A 23,608-nucleotide genomic window follows, 5' to 3' on the forward strand; every position below is an offset into this window, starting at 1 on the left:
TGTTACTGATATTCGTTTCTATATAATCATCCTGTTATTTTTAGTTACCACGAAGACGTAGGATTAGAAAAAGGGCTATAACTTGAAAACGCAGTGTCCAGTTCAGACTCAGAATTGAAGAAGAGTTATAGAGAAACAGAAAGATGAAAGGAGAGATATGTGATAGGCTATCTGTAAGTGCTGTTGAGGGGTTCAACCAATTCATCAGTAAATTCCCATCCAGATATAACAAAAGATGCACCTAAAACATCGTTCTATTCTTGTGGCAGGTACATGCGATGCATGAGGGTTTATTGTTTTTATTTTTATAAATGCAATATGCGATATCAATAAAAGAGGAGGAAATAGTTGCTAAATAAAATATATGCATGTGATCTTATTACCATGGAAATTAGCCAAAAAATAAAAAAAAAATTTAAAAACACAAAAACACAAAAACAAGAAAGTAACAATGTTATTACCATAGTAAGAATTTGCAAACAAAAAATAAAAATGTGAGGGGTAACTACCAACAAAATGTAATGACAATGTGATGCAGTTAATATCATTGTGTATTTTTATTAGTCGTAAACCCACCCATATGAGGCGCCGGAAATGTATTGAAAAAAATAAAGGAACAAATCTCTAGGTTTGTTTTGTTTTGCTTTTTGTTTTTTCCTATTGAACATTGTTATATACAGTATATTTTTGTTTTTTTTTTTTTTTTTAGAAACCAGACAGACTTTATTCAAACTGCAGTAAAATTACTGTCATACAAAACAAGAGGCATAACATCACTATGGATGTCCTCTAACCAGACCTGGGGTACAGAGGAGAGCTTAGCTAATTTGGCTAAACTATCAGGTACCACGTTTCCCTTTCTACGAACATGGGAAAAGGAACAAGAGCTGAGTTGCAAAGACAGAGCCCGAGTGTCTTCAATGACATTACCAAACGAAGCTAGACAGGCAGAGTCAGCCTTCAGGTAGTTAAGGACTGTCTCGGAATCCCCTTTTAGTTTGACATGTTGTTTTAAGATGGAAATTGCTTTAATCATCATATCATTATATATAATTGACCAGAAAACATTGTATAGTTTGCTTAAAAAAATATTTACATAAATGCATAATATGCTTAAAGAAGGAGATGATATATATATATATATATATTAATAAATAAAAATAAAAATACATATTCTCAAAAAGTATCTTCATAGGCACCACCAAGCACCAACCTCACTAAAACATGCATTATAATATCCAAGGCTGCCTTTGCCACCACGTTCACTGGCAGTACCAAAACATGCATTGTTATAACTTAAAATGTATTGAAGACGGGTTTAAAAGCATATTATCAAATGGTAGACCCATCTCTCTCTGCTTCTACTTATACTATATGCTGACTAATCTCAAATGACAGAAATGCTAAATCCAGCGTGCGTTTGTAGTACGCATGCATCTACTAAAAAATATAATGGGATATCGATGTCACATGAAATGATTGGCAGACCAAAGAATCAAATTTGATATGTTTATCTTTTCTTGTAACACCATCGGTGAAGGAAGTTGACTGCCAGAGAGAGAATGGGCACCTTCGCGAATAAATTCAGGCAGAAATTAGCCAAAATCATTTTATATATATATATATATATATATATATATATATAAAATAGTAGTAATGTGTAAATTTGTGAGGAGTCTAAAGCTTATGTACCATATAATGAAGATGTCAAAAAAAAGTATATTATACCATATAATTTTACTATAAATGGACTATTTATATTATAAATAAGAATTTGATACCTTATGAACTTATTTATAAGCTTATATTATCCAATCTCAAGGATATATAAATATAGCTTGAACTTTATAAATATAAACATAGAAGATCATATATACTTTATGAATGAACCTAAACAAACTTTGGTTGTCTCATATACTTGCAAGTTTGATCAAAATCATATTTTATGTTTGACTCCGAGTTTTTGGCTTGTTTAATAAGCTAGCCTAAATTTAGGTTTGAGCTTAGCTTATTTATATCTATATAGTATCTAAAAACTTGAGCGTATAATTTATTATTATTATGGTCCTATTGAATTATATTAGGCTGCGTTTGGTTCAATGTAAATTGAATTCCGAGTGTAAAATGAATGTAGGCGAAAGTGAATTCCTGTAAGGAAAATGAAATCCGGGTGTTTGGTTCTGCAATGGAAAATAGTCTAGAAAACGATTTTCGGTGTTTGGTAACATTCTGAAAATGCTATTTTCCTACAAATGCTTCACATTTTCTCAGCTTCCAAACAAATTTTATAACAGAAAATTTCAAAATACAGCCTTAACACAACCAAAAATCAAAATAAAACCATTTATTCACAATATATACATAATATACTCAGTGAGAGGAGGAAGAAAGAGTGAGAGATAGATCGGGAAAGTGCGATCTCGATACCAACGGAGGATGGCGGCGGCCAGATTGGGAAAGAGAGAGATCGGTACCAACGGAGGACGATGGCAGCTAGATCAGGTGGGTGTGGGTTTGCTGAAATGGGGATTGGGTTATGTGGGTAGATGGGTAGCTTGGATGTGGATCGGAGCTCATGAAGGAGAGTAGCTTGGATGATGGTAGGGGTGGTGATGGCGGTGGTGGATTGGAGACATGTAGCGGTGGAGCATGGTGGTGAGGTTGAGTGGGTGCAATCTTGCCGGTGTTGGGGTGCGACGAGCCGGTGCTTGGATGTGCGATCTCCTCTGGCTGTTTCTCTCTCCTATTTTCCTGGGGTGTAATTCATTTGAAGGTAAAATAAGACCTGAAATGGTTTTATATCAGAGAGGCCTTATTTTACAGTCAACGCAGAAAATCAATTTCAATTGTTCAATACGTACCAAACACGGAGTGTGGTGTAAAAGGATTTCTTGAAATCGTTTTCAGTCGAAACAAACGCAGCCTTAGTGTAGCATTTTGGTGCATTTCGGTTCGTTTTAGTGAAGCTTTGAGAGGAAAGGTCGCCACTTCATATAGAAGGAAATCTATTAAGTGAGGAAGCAAATTTCAAATTTCAAATATAAATAACTTAATTTTGAAAACTTTAATATATTGTATTAACTATATATACTTTGTTAAAAAATAATTATATCACTTTAAGTAGGGTAAATGAATTAAACTTTTTTTTAAATTTTTTTCGAAAAGGGGTAAATGAATTAACCTAAACAAACTTTATTTTTGAATTGAAACCTCTACCGTAAAAGGACAAGATTTGTTTGAATTACATATATATATATATATATATATATATATATATATATATATAAATTAAAAAATATTAATACCTATCTCAATATTCAATAGTAGTCTTACAAAGTGAGTATATTGAAGGATTTTTTTTTTCCAAAATAATCCCCATTTTCAAACAATTTTTTTAGTTAGCATGTTTTTAAACTATTTAGCAAACTAATATCTTGAGTCTGAAACACTCGAGTTCACTGTAGCAAATTGAGTATCATAGACTTGATTTCTATTAAAATTCACAAGAAACTCAAGTAGTAAACACTTGATTTCCACAAAAGAGACCCAAGATACCTCAGTCTCCTTCTTCCTCTTCTCCCTCTAAAAAAAAATCCACGACATCTGAAAAAAAAAAATCAATGACAATCATAGTCGGCAAAACACCTCAGTTAGTTCTTCATCTTCTCCATTTGAAAAGAAATCCACAACATCTAAAAAAAAAATCCACGACAATCATAGTCTGTGAAACACTGAAAACAAGAGATCAAAACACTAAACTAGTGTTCCAAGCGGTGAACCCAAGCAACAAAACCCAAAATCCACAAACTTAGGCGGCGAACCCACGAACCCAGATGACGAAACCCACGAACCTAGCTCGGATTGAACCCACGAATGTGGCTCCTCAGGCGAAGGTCATTTTCCTTAGTTTTCTCTTTTTTATTTGTATAGACCAGGAACTCGAGTGTCTAATACTCTAGTTCCACTGGAAATTGATTCCAAAAGACTTGACTTCGACTGGAAATTGACTCCTTTGTACTCGATTTGCTACAGTAAACTCGAGTCTAACAGACTCGAGATGTTAGTTTCCTAAATAGTTTGAAAAGGATGCTAGCTAACAAAATTGTTTGAAAATGGATGCTATTTTGAAAAAAAATCGGGTTTTTAAAAAAAAAAAAAAAAACTATAAAAGTCAAACAATTTTATTAATTAACAACATTTCCAAACTATTTAGGAAAGTAACAACTCGAGTTGTTAAACTCGATTTCATTGTAGCAAATCGAGTCTCAAATGCTCGATTTCCATGAGGTTCGTGGCTGAGGTGGATTAAGAAAATCCATGTGGAACTCAAATCTCTAAGACTCGAGTTCCCTCCAGAACCTCACAGACCAACCTAGAAAACACGAACCACGAACCCACAACAATTTTTGCTCTGATTGAGATCATGATTCAACAGTTTTTGCTTCGATTAAGAAAACACGAACCCACAACAGTTTTTCCTCCAATTGAGATTGTGATTTGCGTTTGGGATTTTGAGAAATGGGTTTAGGATTTTGAGAAATGGATTTAGATGAAGAAGGAAGAACTGAAAACACAAACCCACAATAGAAAATATTCCTTCGGTGTCGAGATTGTCAAACCCATGGCGCTCTGGTGTGAAATCGTGATTTGGGTTTGGGATTTTGAGAAATGGATTTAGATGAAGAAGGAAAAACTGTCTTAGGTTTTTGGGGGCTTGGAAGAAGAGAGTGGGATAGCAGATGGAGGAAAAAAAAAGAAAAAGAAAAGAGAAAAAAAACGAAGATGGTGAATAGGAAATTGAGTCTTAAAGATTTGAGTTCCACGTGGATCTTAGTCCACCTTAGCTTTTCCAGCACACAGAAATCGAGTCTCTTAAACTCGATTTGCTACAAAAAATTGAGTTTAAAATACTCGAGTTGCTAGTTTTCTAAATAGTTTAGAAACGTTGCTAACTAATAAAATTGTTTGGCTTTTATAGTGATTTAAAAAAAAAAAAAATCGTAAAAGCATCCATAGCAACTGTGGCATAATTTATGCCATTTTGCCATACCAAAGGCCTACTTTATTATTTTACCATATCATTTTACAACATCCCATTTATCAGATGTTTTATCATTCAATTTTATACATTAAAATAATATTTACTACACATTAAAATAATATTTACAACTAATCAAACACAATCAATAGACACCACACTGCTGCCAACAACCAACAGCCACCACCACACAACCACCACATCCCCCACAACCCAAAACACAATTCAAAACAAACCCATAGCCCACCAACACCAAATCGGAAGCCCCACCACCACCACCACCACCTCAATCACAAACCTCGACAAACCCACCGCCTCCACACCCTCACCCACACCCACTTCCAAACCCAAAACCTTCATAATCCAAGTCAACCCAGACTCCAAACCCACCATCTTCATCGCCGTCATCGTCATCGCCGACCCACACAACAGACCCACACCGACATTACTCCCAACCGAACCCACCCACCTCCGTCGGAACTAAACCCAGCTAATAAGCTCAAAGGAAAGATACGTTCAGTTACACTAAATGCATACCTCGAGTCTTTAAATCTTTCATCGAATGCGCTTGATGGTGAAATACCCACTTCGTTTGGGGACTTGATTTCGCTGAAGAATGTGTCTTTAGCATCCAACTCGTTGTCAGGTTCGATCCCAGACTCGATCATCGGCGTTGGCGTCGGCATTGACGTGGAAGAGTAATGAGGGTTGGGGTTTGAGAGGAGAGGATTGGGGTGAGAGAGAGGAGAGGATTGGAGTTTGAGGGTGAGACTGACAGAGAGGTGAGAGAGAAAGAGGAATAAAAAAATAATAAATCCATATGCCACACTCGTTTGTATCGTGACAAATTTGTGACTCTACTGTAACATATTACAAAAAATATAAGATATGACATATCTGATAAATCGAGTCAAATAGTGTTTGATATGCCAAATGTGCCAAATATTTAGCATTTGATACAAATGACATTTGCTGTGTGTGCTCTAAAAGAGTATTACAGAAAGGAAAAGATAAATACTAAAAGAGTGGAGCCCTACACTTTTTTTTTTTTTTTTTTGAGAAACTGCCCTACACATTCATATAGACTCTGTTGTAGTACATCTCTTCCAGTGATAGACAATTGGGAAAGGTATTTTGGACTGTAGGGTGTTTGTTATGGGTGGCAAAGGAGAGAGCCCTGCAATAGGTATCGATCTGGGGACGACGTACTCATGCGTGGGAGTGTGGCAAAATGATCGTGTAGAGATAATACCCAATGACCAAGGAAACAGAATGACACCTTCGTATGTTGCCTTTAATGACAAAGAACGATTGATAGGTGATGCTGCCAAGAACCAAGTCGCCAGAAACCCTACCAACTCCATCTTTGGTATTCATCCTATTCTCCAAAGTCCAAGCCTTTTTTTTTTTCTTCTGTTTTTTGTTGTAAACTTTTATTTTTTATTTTTTTATTTTTCTGTTTTTTGTTGTAAACTTTTTTTTTTCTTTTTTATTTGTCACAGCTTCCAAAACTCACTATAACCAGACAAAATCGACCTAGCTCAAGTTGTTTGTGGGTTGATCATTGATGGGTTAGCCTCGAGTTGGATTGGGTTTAGATTTAAAGTGTTAAAAAAAAAAAAAAAAAAAAAAACCCAATCTGACCCAACCTAACCGAACGTGACCTTTTTTGTTTTTAGTTTGATTGGTTTTGATATTTTGAGAATTATATTTGATGAAGTTGGAATTAAATTTATGAATATTATGGGAATTGTAATAATTTGTTAAAAAAAAAAACTAGTAATAACTAATAATTGTAATAATTTGTGTCTTTGCAATTTTTCGTCTTCCTATTGTTAGTTATGCTAAGTTTACAACCAAATATGTAGCCAAATTTTGTTAAAATAACCATTACGTGTATTGAATAGGCATTAAATACCAACTCTTATGGCATATCACATGGCTTAGTAAGAGAAATGCTACGTCCACAACAATTTCACCTACCAGCAACAGCTAGTAATAACTTCTCACTTAGGATTTGTTGCGTAAATGTTGCGAACATGATATTACTTGCTTAGTAATTGGAGTTGAGTAAACCTCAATTAAGGTTCTCAGTTTAAAATTTCCAAACTTTTATTATATATCAGCAGTAATCAAATCTAAAACTTCAATGTGAAATATCAGTGTTATCAACAGCTCTATTGATATATATTTTTTGGCTTATATATTTATTAGCTATAAAATTTCCACTTCCATTCCTGAATTTTGCTGCTTCTTGTACTTCTTTGTTGTCAAATAGTTTTAACCTCTACTGTTTATGCAGATGCAAAGCGGTTGATTGGCAGGAGATTCAGTGATCCCTTGGTTCAGAAAGATATCAAACATTGGCCATTCAAGGTCATTGAAGGTCCTGGTAATAAGCCTCTGATCATGGTGAACTATAAGGGCGAAGAGAAAATCTTTGTTGCCGAAGAAATCTCGTCTATGGTCCTAACAAAGATGCGTGAGATTGCTGAGGCGTACCTAGACACAACTGTGAATAAAGCGGTTATCACTGTCCCTGCCTACTTCAATGACGCTCAGCGTAAGGCCACAAAGGATGCTGGAAGCATTGCAGGCCTGGATGTCCTGCGTATAATCAATGAACCAACTGCTGCAGCCATTGCTTATGGTCTTGACAAGATGGCAGGTAGGGTTGGCAGGAGAAATGTGTTGATTTTTGATGTGGGTGGTGGTACTGCTGATGTCTCACTACTTACCATTGAAGAGGGTGTCTTTGAAGTGAAGGCTGTTTCTGGAGACACACATCTTGGAGGTGAGGACTTTGATGACAGAATGGTAAAGCATTTTGTTGAAATATTTAAGAGGCAGCATAAGGTGGACATTAGTGGAGACTCTAGAGCTCTTAGGAGGTTGAGAACTTATTGTGAGAAAGCAAAGAGGATTCTTTCTTCTGCAATTGAGACTACCATTGAAGTTGATTGTTTATATGGTGGTATTGATTTCTTTTCAACTATTAATTGTGCCAAATTTGCGGAACTCAACATTGATTTGTTCAGGAAGTGTATCGAGCCTGTGAAAAAATGTTTGGCTGATGCTAAGATGGAGAAGAGTTTAGTTGATGATGTTGTTCTTACGGGTGGCTCTTCCAGAATTCCCAAGTTGCAGCAGTTGTTGCAGGACTTCTTTGATGGGAAGGAGCTCTGCAAGAGCATTAATCCGGATGAGGCTGTGGCTTATGGAGCCGCTGTTCAAGCTGCAATCTTGACCGGAACGGGTAATGAGAAAATTCAAGAGATAACACTCTTAGATGTCACCCCTCTGTCCCTCGGTGTAGAGCTTGATGGATTAGAGATGTCTGTTTTGATTCCAAGGAATACTGCAATTCCCACCAAGAAGGAGAGAGACTACACCACTGTCTTTGACAACCAGACTTCTATATGGTTCCAAATTTACGAGGGTGAGAGAGCAAGATCTTGTGATAACAACTTGTTGGGAGAAATTACGATTCCAGTTACTCCAGCACACAGGGGTGCTGCTTATGTAATAGTTTGTTTTGAAATTGACATCAATGGTATCTTGAATGTTTCAGCTAAGGATATGATCACTGGTGTGACAAGGAAGGTCACTATTACCAATGAAAAGTCAAGACTGTCCAAAGAAGAGATTGAGAGGATGGTCTGTGATGCAAAGACATATATGGATGAAGATGATGAGCACAGGAAGAAGGTTAAGGCTAAGTTAGATTTGGATAACTATGCCTATGACATGAGAAATGCTATCAATGACAAGATGATTGGCACCTTGCTTGACCCTGAAGTTCAGAAAAAGATTAAAGATGCTGTTGAACATGCGATTCAATGGTCATTAGATGACATCCGGGTTGTGGATTTAAAACAATATCAAGACAAGCTGAATTGGCTCGAGAGAATCTGCAATCCCATTAGAGATTGTAGGCAACTACTCTAAATTTGAGTCACCAGTGTTCCTATTTTGACTAAATTGTGTCTAAAACCTTTTGTTCTAGTGTTTTCTTTCTAGTTATTTGGCCTTGTTCAGCAACGGTTGGAAATTTTGAAAACGTCTACGGTCAAATGATAAGGATTAAGATTCAAGCCTTCAACCCATAGCTTGGTCATTGAATTATCTGTTTCATCATACAGCATTACAGCTACGCAATTGAATTTGTAAGGTTTTAATAGGAAAAAATGAAAATGAAACTGGGTAAAGTAGGGAGCTACTAACTAGAAAAGCCCAATTGAAGTAAAATAATTACACCAACCATTTTTTCGCCTTGTTCAGTGAGCAAAATCCAGCCACAAAGCAACCCAAACACACACAACATTGGCCCTCTGACACAGTTTAGAAAATAGTAATTCCTGTAGCGTGTTGTAGCCAATGTGGTAAGAGAGAACTTTCCTTGACTGCATTTGGAGCTTGGATTTTGTGACAGGAGTAGAGAATGTGATACAATAATTCTCTTGATAGACTATAGCCTCCAAATTCCAATCATGGTGGTGGCAACCAAGTTTCCAAGTCTAGAATTTTACAAGCATATTGTGCAACCTTATGGGCAGCCTTGTTACACATTCGACTGGTAAGTTAAAGCCTTGAGCTGGGACTTGTTTCTTCCGAAAAAGGATGTCTTTAACGATGATGTCTTATTTGTGGAAAGGTCGCCTTCTATTAATAATAACTCTTTTCTTTGATAGCCATACTCTCCATCACCTATGAGTTTGGTGTCGTAGGAATTTTCCTTGCCAAAGCTGTTATTGATTCTCTTTTATCATCTGTAATTACAATTTCAATACCACCTATCTTACTTTCTTTGCACCTATCCATAAATGCAGGTATGGACTCCATTTATATGTCATCTTTTTTATTAAAAAAATTATGTGTTCATAACAGGTTTACATATGAACTTATGTTATTGATGGCATATATATATATATATATATGTTGATTTAAATATTACTAAAGGAATCGAAATACCAATGTGTTGCCTTAGTGACTAAGGGGCGGACTAGGATGAGTTGTAAATCCAAATGTCCTAAATTCAACCTCTAGCTGGGAATTTATCCAAACTCAAATGATGCATGGGGCTAGGTGGGTTTTTGTGCATTTGGGATTTATGTGATAAGAGCAGGTTCAAAGGGCCCAACCTTAGAGAGGTTCCACGTGTCATTAAAAAAAAGTGTAAAGATTTTAATTATGACAAAGTAAACAATATTGTAAATATTTTGATTCTCAAAAATATATATATTGTAAATAATTTATTTTTAGTGTGTGTTTGGCATAAATTATTTTTGCCAATTTATCTTACTATTCAGCTTATTTTTGCTACTATTTATGGGTTTTATTGTACTTTTTGATATTATTCATGAGTCCCACTATACTATTTCAGCTAACTTTTACCTTTATTTACCGAACTTTCAGCAAAAATTTTCAGTTTCAGCAAAATAAACGGATCTCAAACCGAGCCTTAATAGAGGCTGTCCTATAGTACCTGTAATATTTTTTGGGTATGAGATTACAATAAGTGAAATGAATTCCTTGGGTTCCAGACCACCAAAAATATCATAGGATTTATCTTTTTCTTTTCTTTTTTTAGGAATGAATTTATCTCTTCTAATATTGAAGTATTTGTAAAAATTTAATGTTCTTTTTTTCTTTTTCTTTTTTGGTTAAAAGGAACTACAAAACACAGACTATCTCATGCTAGAGGTGAGATCAGTTTCAGTTATCCTATTAACATACATGCCAACAGTATCTAAATTAACTAAATACAAAATATTAGGGCTTGGTGGATAATCAAACACAACAAAAACTTCAGCCATGGTACCACCCCATCTAGCAAGCGCATCTGTGCATCTATTGCCTTTTCTATACACAAGTCACTTGGACCTAGAGGAATCTTCTCAATAAGCACCTGCAATCGTGTAAGAGAGGGGCATAAGGTTTATCAGTGACTGCATTAGACTTAACAAGATCAACCACCACTTTCGCATCCAACTCCACAATCAACCTCTGGATTCCTGCCTTCAAAGCCAGCTTTAGCAGTTAACCATGCGGCCATTCCTGCATTAAGGGATTAAAAACATTACAGCTTTAGCACCTGTAATGTTCTTTTAGCAGTTAACCATGCCGCCATTCCTGCTTTAAGGAATGGAGTAAGGGATTAAAAATATTAAAATTTTGAAAGAAAAAAAGAAAAATTGGTAGTGATCCACGTGGTGAAAGAACATGAGATGTATATTGGAGTGACCTGGACTATTTTGATGTGTAAGAGCAAACTTTTTTTATTAAACTAGCATTTATCTAGAAAGAAGAACATTTCATGCTCAAGCAAGTCATAATAATTTTTTTTTTTTGATGTAAAAAAACTAGAAAAAAAAAAATTATGAAAAGATAACACATCAATATGAAAAGATAACACATGTCATAATATATATGTCGTTTCTCAAAAAAAAAAAAAAAGTCATAATATATATGTCCTTTATTAATATTTTTTAACAATATGAAATTGTATTGATTTTTTTTTTTTTTTTTTTTTTTGCTGAATATGAAATTGTATTGATTTAGATAACACTTTTGATAAGAGGAAAATGATATCAATTTTATTAATTAGAATTTCCTTAGTAAGATTTCAAATTGAAGAATTTAGGTAGTACTTCTTTCTTAAAAAAAAAAAGGTAGACTTCAAATTTTTTATAATATTTGGTGGGGAATTTCAATCGGTGTAATTTGACCTTTTCATTTAAGAAGAAGTTTTAATTTTTCTTAAAATAAAATATTAAACAATATACTGCAAGATGAAATGTAATCACCTCGTAAAAACAAGTGGTATAAATATTATATACAGTATAAAATAAAAATTGGGTCTTAGAGATCATGATATCATAATGTGAATAGGCGAAGACAACTCTGAAACTATAGATATGGTCTCTGGGTTTGCTATCACTTATTCACTTCTCTCCACTCTATTGGTAAGCAAACCTATCCCTCTCTTTCTCAGTCTCTTTGCTTCTACTACATATGCTGATTGCTGACTAATCTCTAAAGACAGAAATGCTAAATCCAACGTTTTTACACATACATTAGCTAAAAGTAATGGCACTACAAACTATTTAAGAATAGTTGTAAGTAATGAAACATACGGATACCTATGTCGCATGAAATGATTGGCTGACCAAAGAATCGGACAGAAAATTGAAGACATAAATAAGCCAAAATAAATTTTTTTAGAAAATAAATAAAGTGGTGGTGTTTAAATTTGTGAGGAATCTGAAGCTCAGGTGCATACTGTCAAGAAGTCAAAAAAAAAAAAAAAAAAATCGTTGCAAACTTGGGAGATGCTCTGAAAAATTTAACGATTTGTTTTTTTGTTAAATGAAAAATGAAAATAGTAGATGAGTATAAGTGTTAGTCTTAAACCGTTCTTAAAATTAAGTAATTGATACAATATATTATATTTTCTAAATTAAGCTATCTATGTTTATTATTTGAAATTTTTTTAAATTTTGTAATTTTTTTTATAGGAAACATAATGCATTTCATATTCAATTATTATATAAAGCAAGATATTTTGTTAATAATGTAATGTGTAGTTGGAAATTGTTTCTAGCACCATAGGTTAAAACTCCTCATCTCAAAAAAAAAAAAAAAAAAAAAAAAAAAAAAAAAAAAAGGAAAACCCTCCTCCTAAAGCATTGTTGAAGTGAACTGAAATGAACAAAGTAGACCTAATTGGACCTATATAGATCAAAATGGATGGGATAGATTGAAGTAGACCATAATGGACCGAAATGAACTGAATGTGACTGAACTGGATTGAAGTGGACTGAAGAAGACCAAATTGGATTGAAGTAAACTGAAAAGACCAAAATGGACTGAAGTGAACCTATATAGAGCGAAATGGCCCGAATAGACCATAATAGACCGAAGTGGACTGATATAGACTATAATGGACTAAAGTGGACCGAACTAAATCGAAGTGGATTGAATGAGACTGAAATGGATTGAAGTAGACCATAATGGACCGAAAACCGAAGTGGACCGAAATGTATCAAATTAGACCGCAATGTAATGAAGTAGACCGAACTGGATTGAGAGAGATATAATTTGACTGAAGTAGACCATAATGGACCGAAATGCTACGCTGATGTGCCTTAACAAGAACATAACAACAATAAATACTAATATAGATATAGATTATAAATTATGGATTATGAATTACGGTTATATATTTTCATTCAAAGTGATTAAAAAGGAAAATATGTAATAAAAAACATCTAAACAAATAAGGCAATAATTTTTTTTTTTTTTTAAAATATGATAGAATTTCAATTTATGTTTATTTGCTCTATGATAATTACAATAATTTATAATACATTTGGAGAAAGCGTAAGTGAATTCATTGCTTTTGTTGACTTTTGATTTGTACATATTGGCTTGGAAAGATGATATATTGGAGTTTTATCTTCTTCTTTAATTTGTTGATTTTTAATATTTAATTGCAATATAATTGGGTTGTTTGTGATGTGTGTCCATGTGGATTTCTCTTTGAATAAAACTAGGTTGTTTGGATGTGGAATTTTAAAGGGGTTTTTGAGTGTGTGTCCATTTAAAGTTGTAAACCCATTATTTTTACTACACCACTCACAACTCAGCATGTAAATAAATTGTGGCATAAGGATTTTTGATTTTTGTTAGAGAAAAGATTGAAATGGACGAGTAGTTAAAGTACAATTAAGTTAACCCATTGTCATCACAAAAAAATAAAATAAAATAAATAACCCATTGTCTAATAATTTAGAATTTTTTATAAATAAAAAATAATTTGGAGTACGATTAACTCATTGTCTAATAATTTAGAATTTTTTTATCCAAAAAAAAAAAAAAAAAAAAAGGAATTTTGGAGAACAAAAATTAAAGGTATCTTCAAAAAGCAAAACGGCGCCCAGCGAGTGTGTCCGTGAGTTCTTCCCTCACAAAAAAGATATCAGAGAGAGAGAGATCAGAGTAAAAGAAAAGAGTATTTCGGAGCTGAATGGAGAAAATCTGCGGCGCAGTCCGATTGTCCCCTGAATCCTCCACCACGGCTCGCCTTCTCCTCCCCTTAACCCGCAACCTCAGCCGCCAACACGGCGTCGTTTCTTTTAACCGCCTTGTCGGAGTGAGACTCCCTCACCGTCACCTCACCTCTCTCACAGCCCTCACCACCCATTGTTCACCTTCACCATCGCCCCTCGTCTCAGGTACTTTACTTTTAGTCTTTTCTGTTTTTCTTTCATTGTGGCATTTTGTCGAACATGTTGAACGCATTTTCATTTCTTTTGTTTCTTGGCAAACAGCATCAGTGGCTACTGAGACATCTGCTAAAGTTATTGACGGAAAAGCAATTGCGAAGCAAATCAGAGATGAGATAACTGAGGAAGTATCAAAGATGAAGAATGCTATCGGTGTTACTCCAGGATTAGCGGTTATTCTTGTTGGGGATAGGAAGGACTCTGCAACTTACGTGCGCAACAAGAAGAAAGCTTGTGAGTCTGTGGGGATTAATTCCTTTGAAGTTCGTTTGCCTGAGGATTGTACAGAACAGGAAGTGCTCAAATTTATCTCTGACTTCAACGATGATCCTACGGTTCATGGAATCCTCGTTCAGCTACCTCTGCCTTCTGTATGCTTCTTAATTTCAACTTCGTTATTTCCTTTGTTGAAAATCATGGTATAATGCAAAGATAAACAAAAGGGTGTGTTTTTTTTTTTAGTGTGAAAGTAAATTATTCTTTTGTTGTATGGATTTTCAAGTTTTCTTATTTAGCTGTCTTTACAAATATACGTGCGTGAAAATGTCGAGACCGTCCATGGGTCCAATCCCAGTCAGTTAGGACTAATGCTTAGTCGTTCAGTCTTTTATTTCGAGAAAAATATGTGTTTTATGTCATGGTATGTTAATGTATTTGCACATTGATATCATTGTACTAATTGATGTAGAAGAATTGATTCTATAGCTTATTATTATTGTGTGTATTTGTATACCCTATGTTAAGTATTTTCCGGCTTACATTAACATACACTGTTGTTTCTAGTTTAGCCAGAGTGATCTTAGTCCCTAAAGTTTAAAGTGATTGCTTTTGGTCCCTTAGATGATATAGCCAAATCAAAAACTAAGATGTCAATACTCCATACTGACTAAAACCAATCCCTTTAAGTTTGGTAGGGACTAAAATGGATCACTTTAAATTCTTAGGGACTAAAAGCAATTACTTCAAACTTTAGGGACTAAAACTGCTATAAATTAAAGTTTACAGACCAATAGTGTATTTTTTTGGCCTAGAAAAATTTGAACATGTCTGTATGGATCTCATCATGTGCATAGCAGGGCAGTTTTGGAGATTTGTGGATTCTGTGGTCTGTGGTTCATTAAGCTTGATTTATTCATAAATCATGTAAACATTGGCACAATGCAGTGTTCTTTCTAAGCCCAACTGCCCTATTACTTTATGATTCTGATATTATTGATTTTGGTGAAGTCATACCAAATATTATACACAAAGATTTATGCTATAATTTATTTCTGTGTTAGCATGTATGAAGCCTCAATGTTATTTCTGCCTGTGATTCATGAAAAAGTCTTTCTGAGTTTCTTTGTCTTCTTGGATTTCGTACCAGCATATGAATGAGCAGAACATCTTAAATGCTGTTAGCATTGAGAAAGATGTGGATGGATTTCACCCACTGAACATTGGCCGTCTAGCCATGCGAGGTAGAGAACCCTTGTTTGTTCCATGCACGCCAAAGGGATGTATAGAGTTGTTGCATAGATATGGTATTAATATCAAAGGAAAGAAAGCAGTTGTAATTGGCCGGAGCAATATCGTTGGAATGCCAGCCGCTCTATTGCTGCAAGTGAGATTTTATTCGCCCAAACTTCACTTAATTGAAGAATAGATAATTAGTTCGCTATGATTCATTTCTGTTTGATTCTAATGCTATTGTGATGTTTTAACATTGTTAGAGGGAAGATGCTACCATAAGTATAGTCCATTCAAGAACCAAAAACCCTGAGGAGTTCATAAGAGAAGCAGATATTATTATTTCAGCTGTAGGCCAACCAAATATGGTTAGGGGCAACTGGATAAAGCCTGGTGCAGTTATTATTGATGTTGGAATTAATCCTGTTGAGGTGAGCAGAAACCTGTGGTCCTTTGCATCATACTTGATTATATCTTTGGTGCTTCTCTCTCTTGCTCTCTCTCTCTCTCTCTCTCTCTCTCATATTGGCTTTTATCCCTCCCTTAAAAACTTGTGAAATATAAGAAATTACTCAATGAAGCATTGTCTAGGGTTAGCATTTTTTTCTTTTACAATCCGCCTATGGACACACCTGATTTCACAATGAGTAATGTTAGGATCACAACTTTTGTCACAACTTACTTACGTGGCAAGTTGTGAGTGGTGGAGTTGTGGACCCACCACTTTTACTCCACCACTCTCTACTTGCCATGTGAGCAAGTTGTGGTCCTAGCATTTTCCTTTGACAACATGCCTGGGTGTCTACTTGTGATTGGATTTCAGCTCTTACACACAGCTACTTGCTGGAAAAAAAATTTATGTACACCAACCACAAGGTGACACTTATGCATGTTTTGGATTTGGGTGGTAGTTGGGTGTGTCCCTAGCATTATTCCTTTTTTTTTTTTTTAAGTTTTAGTCTGAAGGGAGGGGAAAAGGAGAAATACGAACTGGTGACATGGTCTCCCTTAAAAACCTCCGCTTCATGAGGCATGGTCTCCAACCATTTTGCTATCCATTGGAGGATTATTAGATCATTTTAAAATATGACTGTTGTCAAAAGAATGAAAGATGATAGCTTGTGCCAATTTGATGTTGCTTTCTAACTCAAGGTTCCATGTTACTGAGCTGGTCATATTTGTGCATTTGGCAGGATACAAATAGCCCTCGAGGTTACCGTTTGGTTGGAGATGTCTGTTATGAGGAGGCCTGCAAGGTTGCTTCAGCTATCACTCCAGTTCCTGGTGGAGTGGGTCCAATGACAATAGCAATGCTTCTCTCAAATACTCTTATCTCAGCAAAGAGGATACACAATTTCCAATGAAATTTCTGAGTTTTTTGCTGCAAGGAAAGATGCTTCATTCACAACTTACATTTCGTAATCACCTTGTCCTCTACCATGGGGTGTATTCTCACTTCAGCCTAGATTAGCATTGGTTGTCACAGTTTTGAAATAAATTACTTAATAGTCTTTAGATGAAGTAAAAAGGGGTTTTAAAATGATTTCCAGTGGGCAATTTAGCAGCATTATTTTTATGTAAGGATTAGCCCTCTGAAAACATGGTAGTCATGTATTTTGCATCGGAAGTGAAAGTGGGGAAAAGCTGCCTCTACTCTTGAAGAGGAATGGTGTTTACAGATAAGCTACTAGAACTCTTGATTAGATTTGTTTTCTGTGAATCCTGGAGCCGACTGAAAGTTGTATACAATTTTTAGATGCTTAAGTTTTGAATGATAGTTTTAAGAGCCTTGTGAGAACCTCCTTATAGAGAATGTCGGTGAGCATGTTATTATTTTCTTTGATAAAAAAAGGGTCACACAAGATGTCGAATTAGCATCCAAATGCTCACTTATTGCTGTACTCTCAAAATCTTTACGTCCATTTGATTTTGGTCAACATTTTTTTTTCTTTGATAAGTTGATTTTGGTGAATGAAGCCAGAACTTCATGCAAATTGGTCAAATCTGCTCAATGGACAAGAGTCACAAGACACTGCCAAAACCCATGAAGCAATGCACAAGGTTTCCTCCATAACTAAAGATGGCTTATATTGAAACAATCAAAACGACCACCATTTTAACAATTGCAGATTTGCAACAAACAATTTCAGAGTCGGTACAACTAACTTTAAATTAATACTAAAAGATATAAAAGTCATTTGTAGCAAAATTCTTTAATCCATCGATTGAACTTTGGCACGATACAATTATTTGTGAACAACGTTATCAATTTGCAGTCAATTTTAGAGCCTTCTTAGCACCTGTGCTAGACTCTTAATTCTCAGTCACTACTCGCTAGTGTTGTGTTTCCGCTGAAGGCAGGACCATGTGAAGCAGCAATCGGGATCTTTGGAATTACCATTACCACTAATAGGAAACAGCAGATGGTGATCTTTTTTGTCAATTCCGAATATGAACAAGGTTGCCCTGTTCTTCATTGAAAAAAAGAACATGACAAACCTGAAGAAGAAAGGCAGTCACCTCAATTTTTCACCTGCAAGATCAATTCGTGCTTCAAAATGGTCTATCCCGGATTTGTTTTGTTGTTTTGTACTCCTAAGAATTGAAACCTGAAAGTTATTATTAGAAGAAAATGAGAATTTTGCTTTTATAGAGGAGTCTACATTAGAAATCAACTGAGGTTGATAGATAGCAGGCAATGATGCAGCATTTTGAGTTGATTACCAGGTTGCTGAACAAGACTTCTGTTCTTCTTGTACCAAAACGCATTCATTCTATTAAGAAAGTAAACAGCAGGCAATACAAACTATTTAACGTATATTTTCTTTGGATGATCACAATGTAGGCCATTCATTTTCATGAAACATTGTGACTGTCTCTTGGCATGTCACATTATTTTTTGCATTTCAGACTATCCCAAAGTCTCTCTCTCTCTCTATATATATATATTATAAGTAAAGAAATATAATATTGCCGCTGGCTTTTATATTATTATTATTTTATGACATTGGTAATAAAATATCTAATTAAAGAAGAATATAAATAGTATCCAGGATGAATACCCTCGTATAGTTCACTGCTTTTATATTCTTGTATCACAGACATCAAACAATTTTCATCCCATTTGAGCTGAAAATCAATACTAACTAATAAAACAAAAAAGAGAAGAAGACAAACATACAAAATGATGAGAAATTTGAAATCTTATGATTCAAAAGATTATGTTACCTTGGGCCGTTCCATAGAGTTTCCAAAATATCCAATTCCAAAAGACAAGGAAGAGTAAGCAGCCGCAATCTCTATAGCTTTCAGCTTTGCTGAATTTCCTGGAACCTAAAACAATATTTAAATACATAATCCTTCCAGACAAGCTAATGAAGAAGAACCAGTCAGGAGCTCACCAATATAGGAGCATCAGCTTGCACAAGTAGAATCCCAGCACTTATATCAGCACCATGCTGTCTGCTCTCATTAATAACAGAGCGCAACACTTTCATGCAAGCAGAGGCAGGACCAACCTGTGAACTAAGCAACAATCATAACAATGTCAGATTCATATACTGGCTTTATGTGAATAAAAAAACTCATTTACAGAAACTGCATAATTATCAGTGAAAAGAACAAATAACATAAGCCCTCTCTCTCTCAATTAACTAGACAAATGAAGGGAAAGTTAAAGATCTTCAGAAACAAAGCAATCATGTCCAAGTTTTGAAAGTGGCATGTAATCACAGACCAGTTTTGTTAAGCACAATTAAGTATTGAATCATTTGGTTAGAATTGATTAATGAAGACTTAATCAACTGGCTGTGTAAACTCAGCTCATATACAACACAAATCCAAATATTGACAAACTTTATAAATACTACAAAGTGATCAACTTCTGTTCAGATTCTCCTGTAGCATGAATGAATATGGATCAAGCTCAAATCAAGGTTCGCCACCTCAATATGATCCACGAAAGCAAGGATCAGCCTGACTTATTGGAAAATTCTCACTCTTGGTGTGTCATCCTTTCAAATCCCTATTGCACCTACTACGTTGTAACCGACAAACTATTGTTAAAAGGATAGAGGTAAACTAGGTATGAGTCATTCATGTTTAAATTTGCGAGAATAGGATATAGCTTCCACACAATTAACTTTGATTTATGATTAAATTTGGTGACTCTAAACTTTGCCTCTTCCTGTGGGCATTTAAAGCAACATAGAAACAAAGGCTAGAACTGTCTTTTCCTTATTACAGGGACCCATACATTGATGATGAGACACAGCACTCCCGAGCTGCAAAACCTCTCATGAGGTATTCTCCTGCACCAGTAGCACAGCAACCAACTATAAATGGAGCTCCAAAGGGGCCTTTTGAGGATGCCCAACAACCTGAACCATACGTTGCCGCTAGTCCCACACGCCCACCAACCTGTTTTTTTTTTTCATAGGGTAGGAGAGACCGATAAAAAATTATCTACAGTACTAAAAGGCCTTTAAAAAATACAAATGCATATCAAAGGAACCATGCATCACCTTCAGTGCAATACCACCACTTGAGGCCCCAGATGCTATGTGACCTTCAGCGTCGATACAAATAACTCCAACAGTGTCCATGATGCAATCCTCTTCTGAAGCACTTGATATGGAAAATTCACCACCCCCATTCCCCCTTGAAGTCTCACCCGGTTGAGCTTCTAAATCCAAGAACAAATGCAATTGTCATAAAACATGCCTCCCAAACAGAATAATACTCAAGAAGGGTGTTTTCTTTCTTTTTTCTTTTTTTGGGGGGGGGGGGGGGGGGGCGCTTGGTTTTGAGGATGAAAAAATCAACAATATCAACAAATCAAGTAAAAGTTTGTAAGTGTATAGAATTAGAAAACGGAGGAGCTCCTACACAATGCTCACACATGATAACAGAGCCATGTGATTATTATATCTATCTTGAACAAGATAACATGTCAAAAAATTCAGTGCTATTTCAATGTAACGCCAGATGGTTAAAGAAGAAAGAAAATAATAATAATAATAATAAGAATGAAGATTTACATAAAGATAATATTAAGTCAAAATATAATATGGTGCAAACATTTTTCTAGATATGGAAAACCCCACTCCAATTTCCCTTTGCTTTTGTTATTTCTTATCATGCTACCTGGTCTCAAAGTCACTTCCCATAGTTTTCAAAAAATTGTTGTCGCCATGTTGTGCCATGTCTGTGTCTGTACTTAGGATAAAATAACACATGGAAAGTAAAAGGTGGATCATATTATCTACTTCCCCAATCAGAAATATGCGGACAATGGTTTTGCACTATAAACATTATCTACTTTTGAAATGGAATGGATTGATGTATACAAAATCAAAAGATGATGAAATACCCAAAATGGCAACAATCTCTTGAGGACTAGAAGATAGTTCCATGGCAGAAATATCTGTCTTATTTTCGGCATCATCAACCATTGCTTTATATTTTTTCCACAGTACTTTTGCCCTTTCTGTAATCAGCCACTGTTTCAAAATGCACTAGATCAACTTACCCATCCTTAGAAGTAAAAAAGAATTCTACAGCTGAGTATCAGTGAAGTTATAGATACAAACTTGACATATTCAACAGGATAAATATTCTCTAATCTCATTGGGGTTAGATTTGGGGATTAAAAAAAATGAGGGTGAAAAGATAAAAGATATTGACCTCATCAGCCTCTGCTATAGTTGCTGGCAACGCAATGCCCTTGGACTTTGCCCATGTTCGGGCTCCTTCACCAACCAAGAAGCTGTGTAACATGATGTTTTTTGCAGGTGTAAGTTTGAAGTAAAAAAAAAAAAAAAAAAAAAAAAAAAATGAAGAGAAATTATGAGGCACATTAACTCATTATGCAAGTAGAATATAATTGATTTTCAACAGTAGTGAACTATGTTCTTTTGATAAAATCATCTGAGGTCAAACTATTAGCAAACTGATGTATCCAAAAATTTAGAAGTGACTATTTCATAGAGATTGATATTATAAGCCAGAATATAGACATCTAGAAGTACAATAAGACAGATTTATATAATGGATCTACAACAATGATTGAGCACTAGTTCACACATATAGAGAAAACGGGTAAACGAAAGTAATCATATAGTGACATGCTGAATATACAGAACACAGATTTAATTCTTTAGAATTCAACATGTCCAGAAAGGCAGAATAAAGTCAAACATTACCATTAAACATAATGCCTGCTCTACTATGGACCAGGTTGCATGATAATTCTTCCACAATTGTATACAAAATATCTTATTTTTTGCATAAGGAAAATGGGAATAAAAGAATGATATTCATGGGAGGGTACTCGCTATAGTCTTCCAATAGGTTAAAGGAAAAGCAAAGCAAGGTAATCATTACATGGGAGGTATTCGACCCAACAAAGGAGATCCCGTCATTTGCTCCTTGGCCAATAAAGCAGCAATCTGGATCGCATTTTGAATGCCTGGTCTACAACATACGGAACAGACATACATAACTTAAAACTTTGTCCCCTTTTTCACAAGTGACATTCAGAAAATTCATGGGAAAGGTGGATTCTAAATGAAATACAACCTCCAATTTGTAAGCAAAATCATATAAACCAGAGAAATTGCTGGCGATGCATTATTCCATTCGTTAATTCAATAGAATATGTAATGCTCAGGATTAAGAATACCTGGCACTGCGCCAACAGCTCCAAATGCCCCAGAATGACCATCCATAATACTGGCATCACATTCTACACGACCATCTTCTGTCAAATTGGAGCCTCTACCCGCATTTGTGCAAGGATCATCCTTAATGAAAATAGTCATATCATAAAAATTCATTAAACATAATATAATCAATCTACATGAAAACTTATTAGAAAAATAAGACGCAATGTCTAATCTTTTTTAAATCCGAAATTACCATACCAAATAAGAAAATCCACAATAACCAAAAAAAAAAAAAAAAAAAAAAACCTACTCTAATTTCCTGTGAATTGCTCCATGAGGGCCACATATTTTATAACTCGAAAAAGAACATTTCATAGAAAAATTACTCCACAAAATAAAATCTTTCCTAAAGTATAAGCTCAAATATTGGTTAATCCTTAATATACTAACATTCCAACATTTAGAAATATATTACAAATTATAAATGATTACCTCCTAAACATAACAATTACAACAACATAAAATTCATACCTCTAGGACTTGAATAGCTGCGGAAACAGCTTCCAAGCATTTTCCAGAGCCCTAAACCAAGAAAAGAGCAAACCACGTAAGAAACAGCATATATATTATATATAGAGAAATGATATTCCTAGGTTTTGAAAACTTTCAAGGGAGGCAAATGGAGAGAGAGAGAGAGACCTTGCGGAGAATAGAGGAAGCAGCGAGGCAAGCGCGTTTCATGGCGGATCTGAGAGATTTTTCATTGGAAGGCGCGTGATATCCTGCACCTACGTGCACTGCTACAAAGAATCTAGGGCTTTCATCCTCTGCTTCGCAAGCCATTGGATTTGGCTTTTTTTAGTGTATACTGAACTCTCTTTAGAGAGAGAGAGAGAGTAAACAGTATCAGTGAGAAAGAAGAAGACGACGATAAGAACTTTTTAGGCTTCTTCGCACCTTCTCGTTTTAGATAAGAGACAGCCGTTTAGTAATTGACGAGAACACGAGGTGTCGTTTCGACGAGGTAAAAGGAGTAAGCTATAGACGGGAAAATTGGGCATTTGTCCCTAAAACTATGCAGTAAAATGCCTATATTTTGAAACTATTTAGTAAAATGTTCCTATTTTTAAAATTTGATTTTAACAAAATCGAGTTTATATGTAAAATTT

The 23,608-nt window shown here is 35.1% G+C and overlaps 3 protein-coding genes across 6 annotated transcripts; 2 read left to right on the forward strand and 1 right to left on the reverse strand.

The window, feature by feature from the left end:
- Positions 1-6,107: 6,107 nt before the first annotated feature.
- LOC115958032 (heat shock cognate 70 kDa protein-like) lies at positions 6,108-9,625 on the forward strand. Its single transcript, XM_031076396.1, has 2 exons — positions 6,108-6,407; positions 7,341-9,625. The coding sequence occupies exons 1-2, from the start codon at positions 6,194-6,196 to the stop codon at positions 8,984-8,986; spliced, it is 1,860 nt and encodes a 619-aa protein (XP_030932256.1). The 5' UTR covers positions 6,108-6,193; the 3' UTR covers positions 8,987-9,625.
- A 4,323-nt stretch (positions 9,626-13,948) lies between these two features.
- On the forward strand, positions 13,949-17,572 carry LOC115958034 (bifunctional protein FolD 4, chloroplastic-like). The gene is made up of 5 exons (XM_031076400.1): positions 13,949-14,274; positions 14,371-14,696; positions 15,692-15,928; positions 16,038-16,205; positions 16,968-17,572. The coding sequence occupies exons 1-5, from the start codon at positions 14,067-14,069 to the stop codon at positions 17,136-17,138; spliced, it is 1,110 nt and encodes a 369-aa protein (XP_030932260.1). The 5' UTR covers positions 13,949-14,066; the 3' UTR covers positions 17,139-17,572.
- A 264-nt stretch (positions 17,573-17,836) lies between these two features.
- Positions 17,837-23,438, reverse strand: LOC115958033 (putative threonine aspartase). 4 transcript variants are annotated; one of them, XM_031076399.1, is made up of 12 exons: positions 23,139-23,438; positions 22,971-23,021; positions 22,457-22,577; positions 22,159-22,243; positions 21,460-21,541; positions 21,146-21,275; positions 20,298-20,455; positions 20,030-20,193; positions 19,176-19,299; positions 19,003-19,107; positions 18,499-18,548; positions 17,837-18,383 (listed from the first exon to the last, which is right to left on the reverse strand). In XM_031076399.1, exons 1-12 carry the CDS (start codon positions 23,280-23,282, stop codon positions 18,338-18,340), a joined length of 1,260 nt encoding a protein of 419 aa, XP_030932259.1. In that variant the 5' UTR covers positions 23,283-23,438; the 3' UTR covers positions 17,837-18,337. The 4 variants fall into 4 exon arrangements, 3 of the variants coding, with proteins under 3 accessions (XP_030932259.1, XP_030932257.1, XP_030932258.1); XM_031076397.1 differs by having other exon boundaries at positions 20,298-20,458; positions 23,139-23,437; XR_004084437.1 differs by lacking the exon at positions 18,499-18,548 and having other exon boundaries at positions 19,003-19,100; positions 20,298-20,458; positions 23,139-23,436.
- Positions 23,439-23,608: the final 170 nt, after the last annotated feature.

The sequence above is a fragment of the Quercus lobata genome, chromosome 8, assembly GCF_001633185.2.
Source record: "Quercus lobata isolate SW786 chromosome 8, ValleyOak3.0 Primary Assembly, whole genome shotgun sequence".
Classification (NCBI taxonomy): domain Eukaryota; kingdom Viridiplantae; phylum Streptophyta; class Magnoliopsida; order Fagales; family Fagaceae; genus Quercus; species Quercus lobata.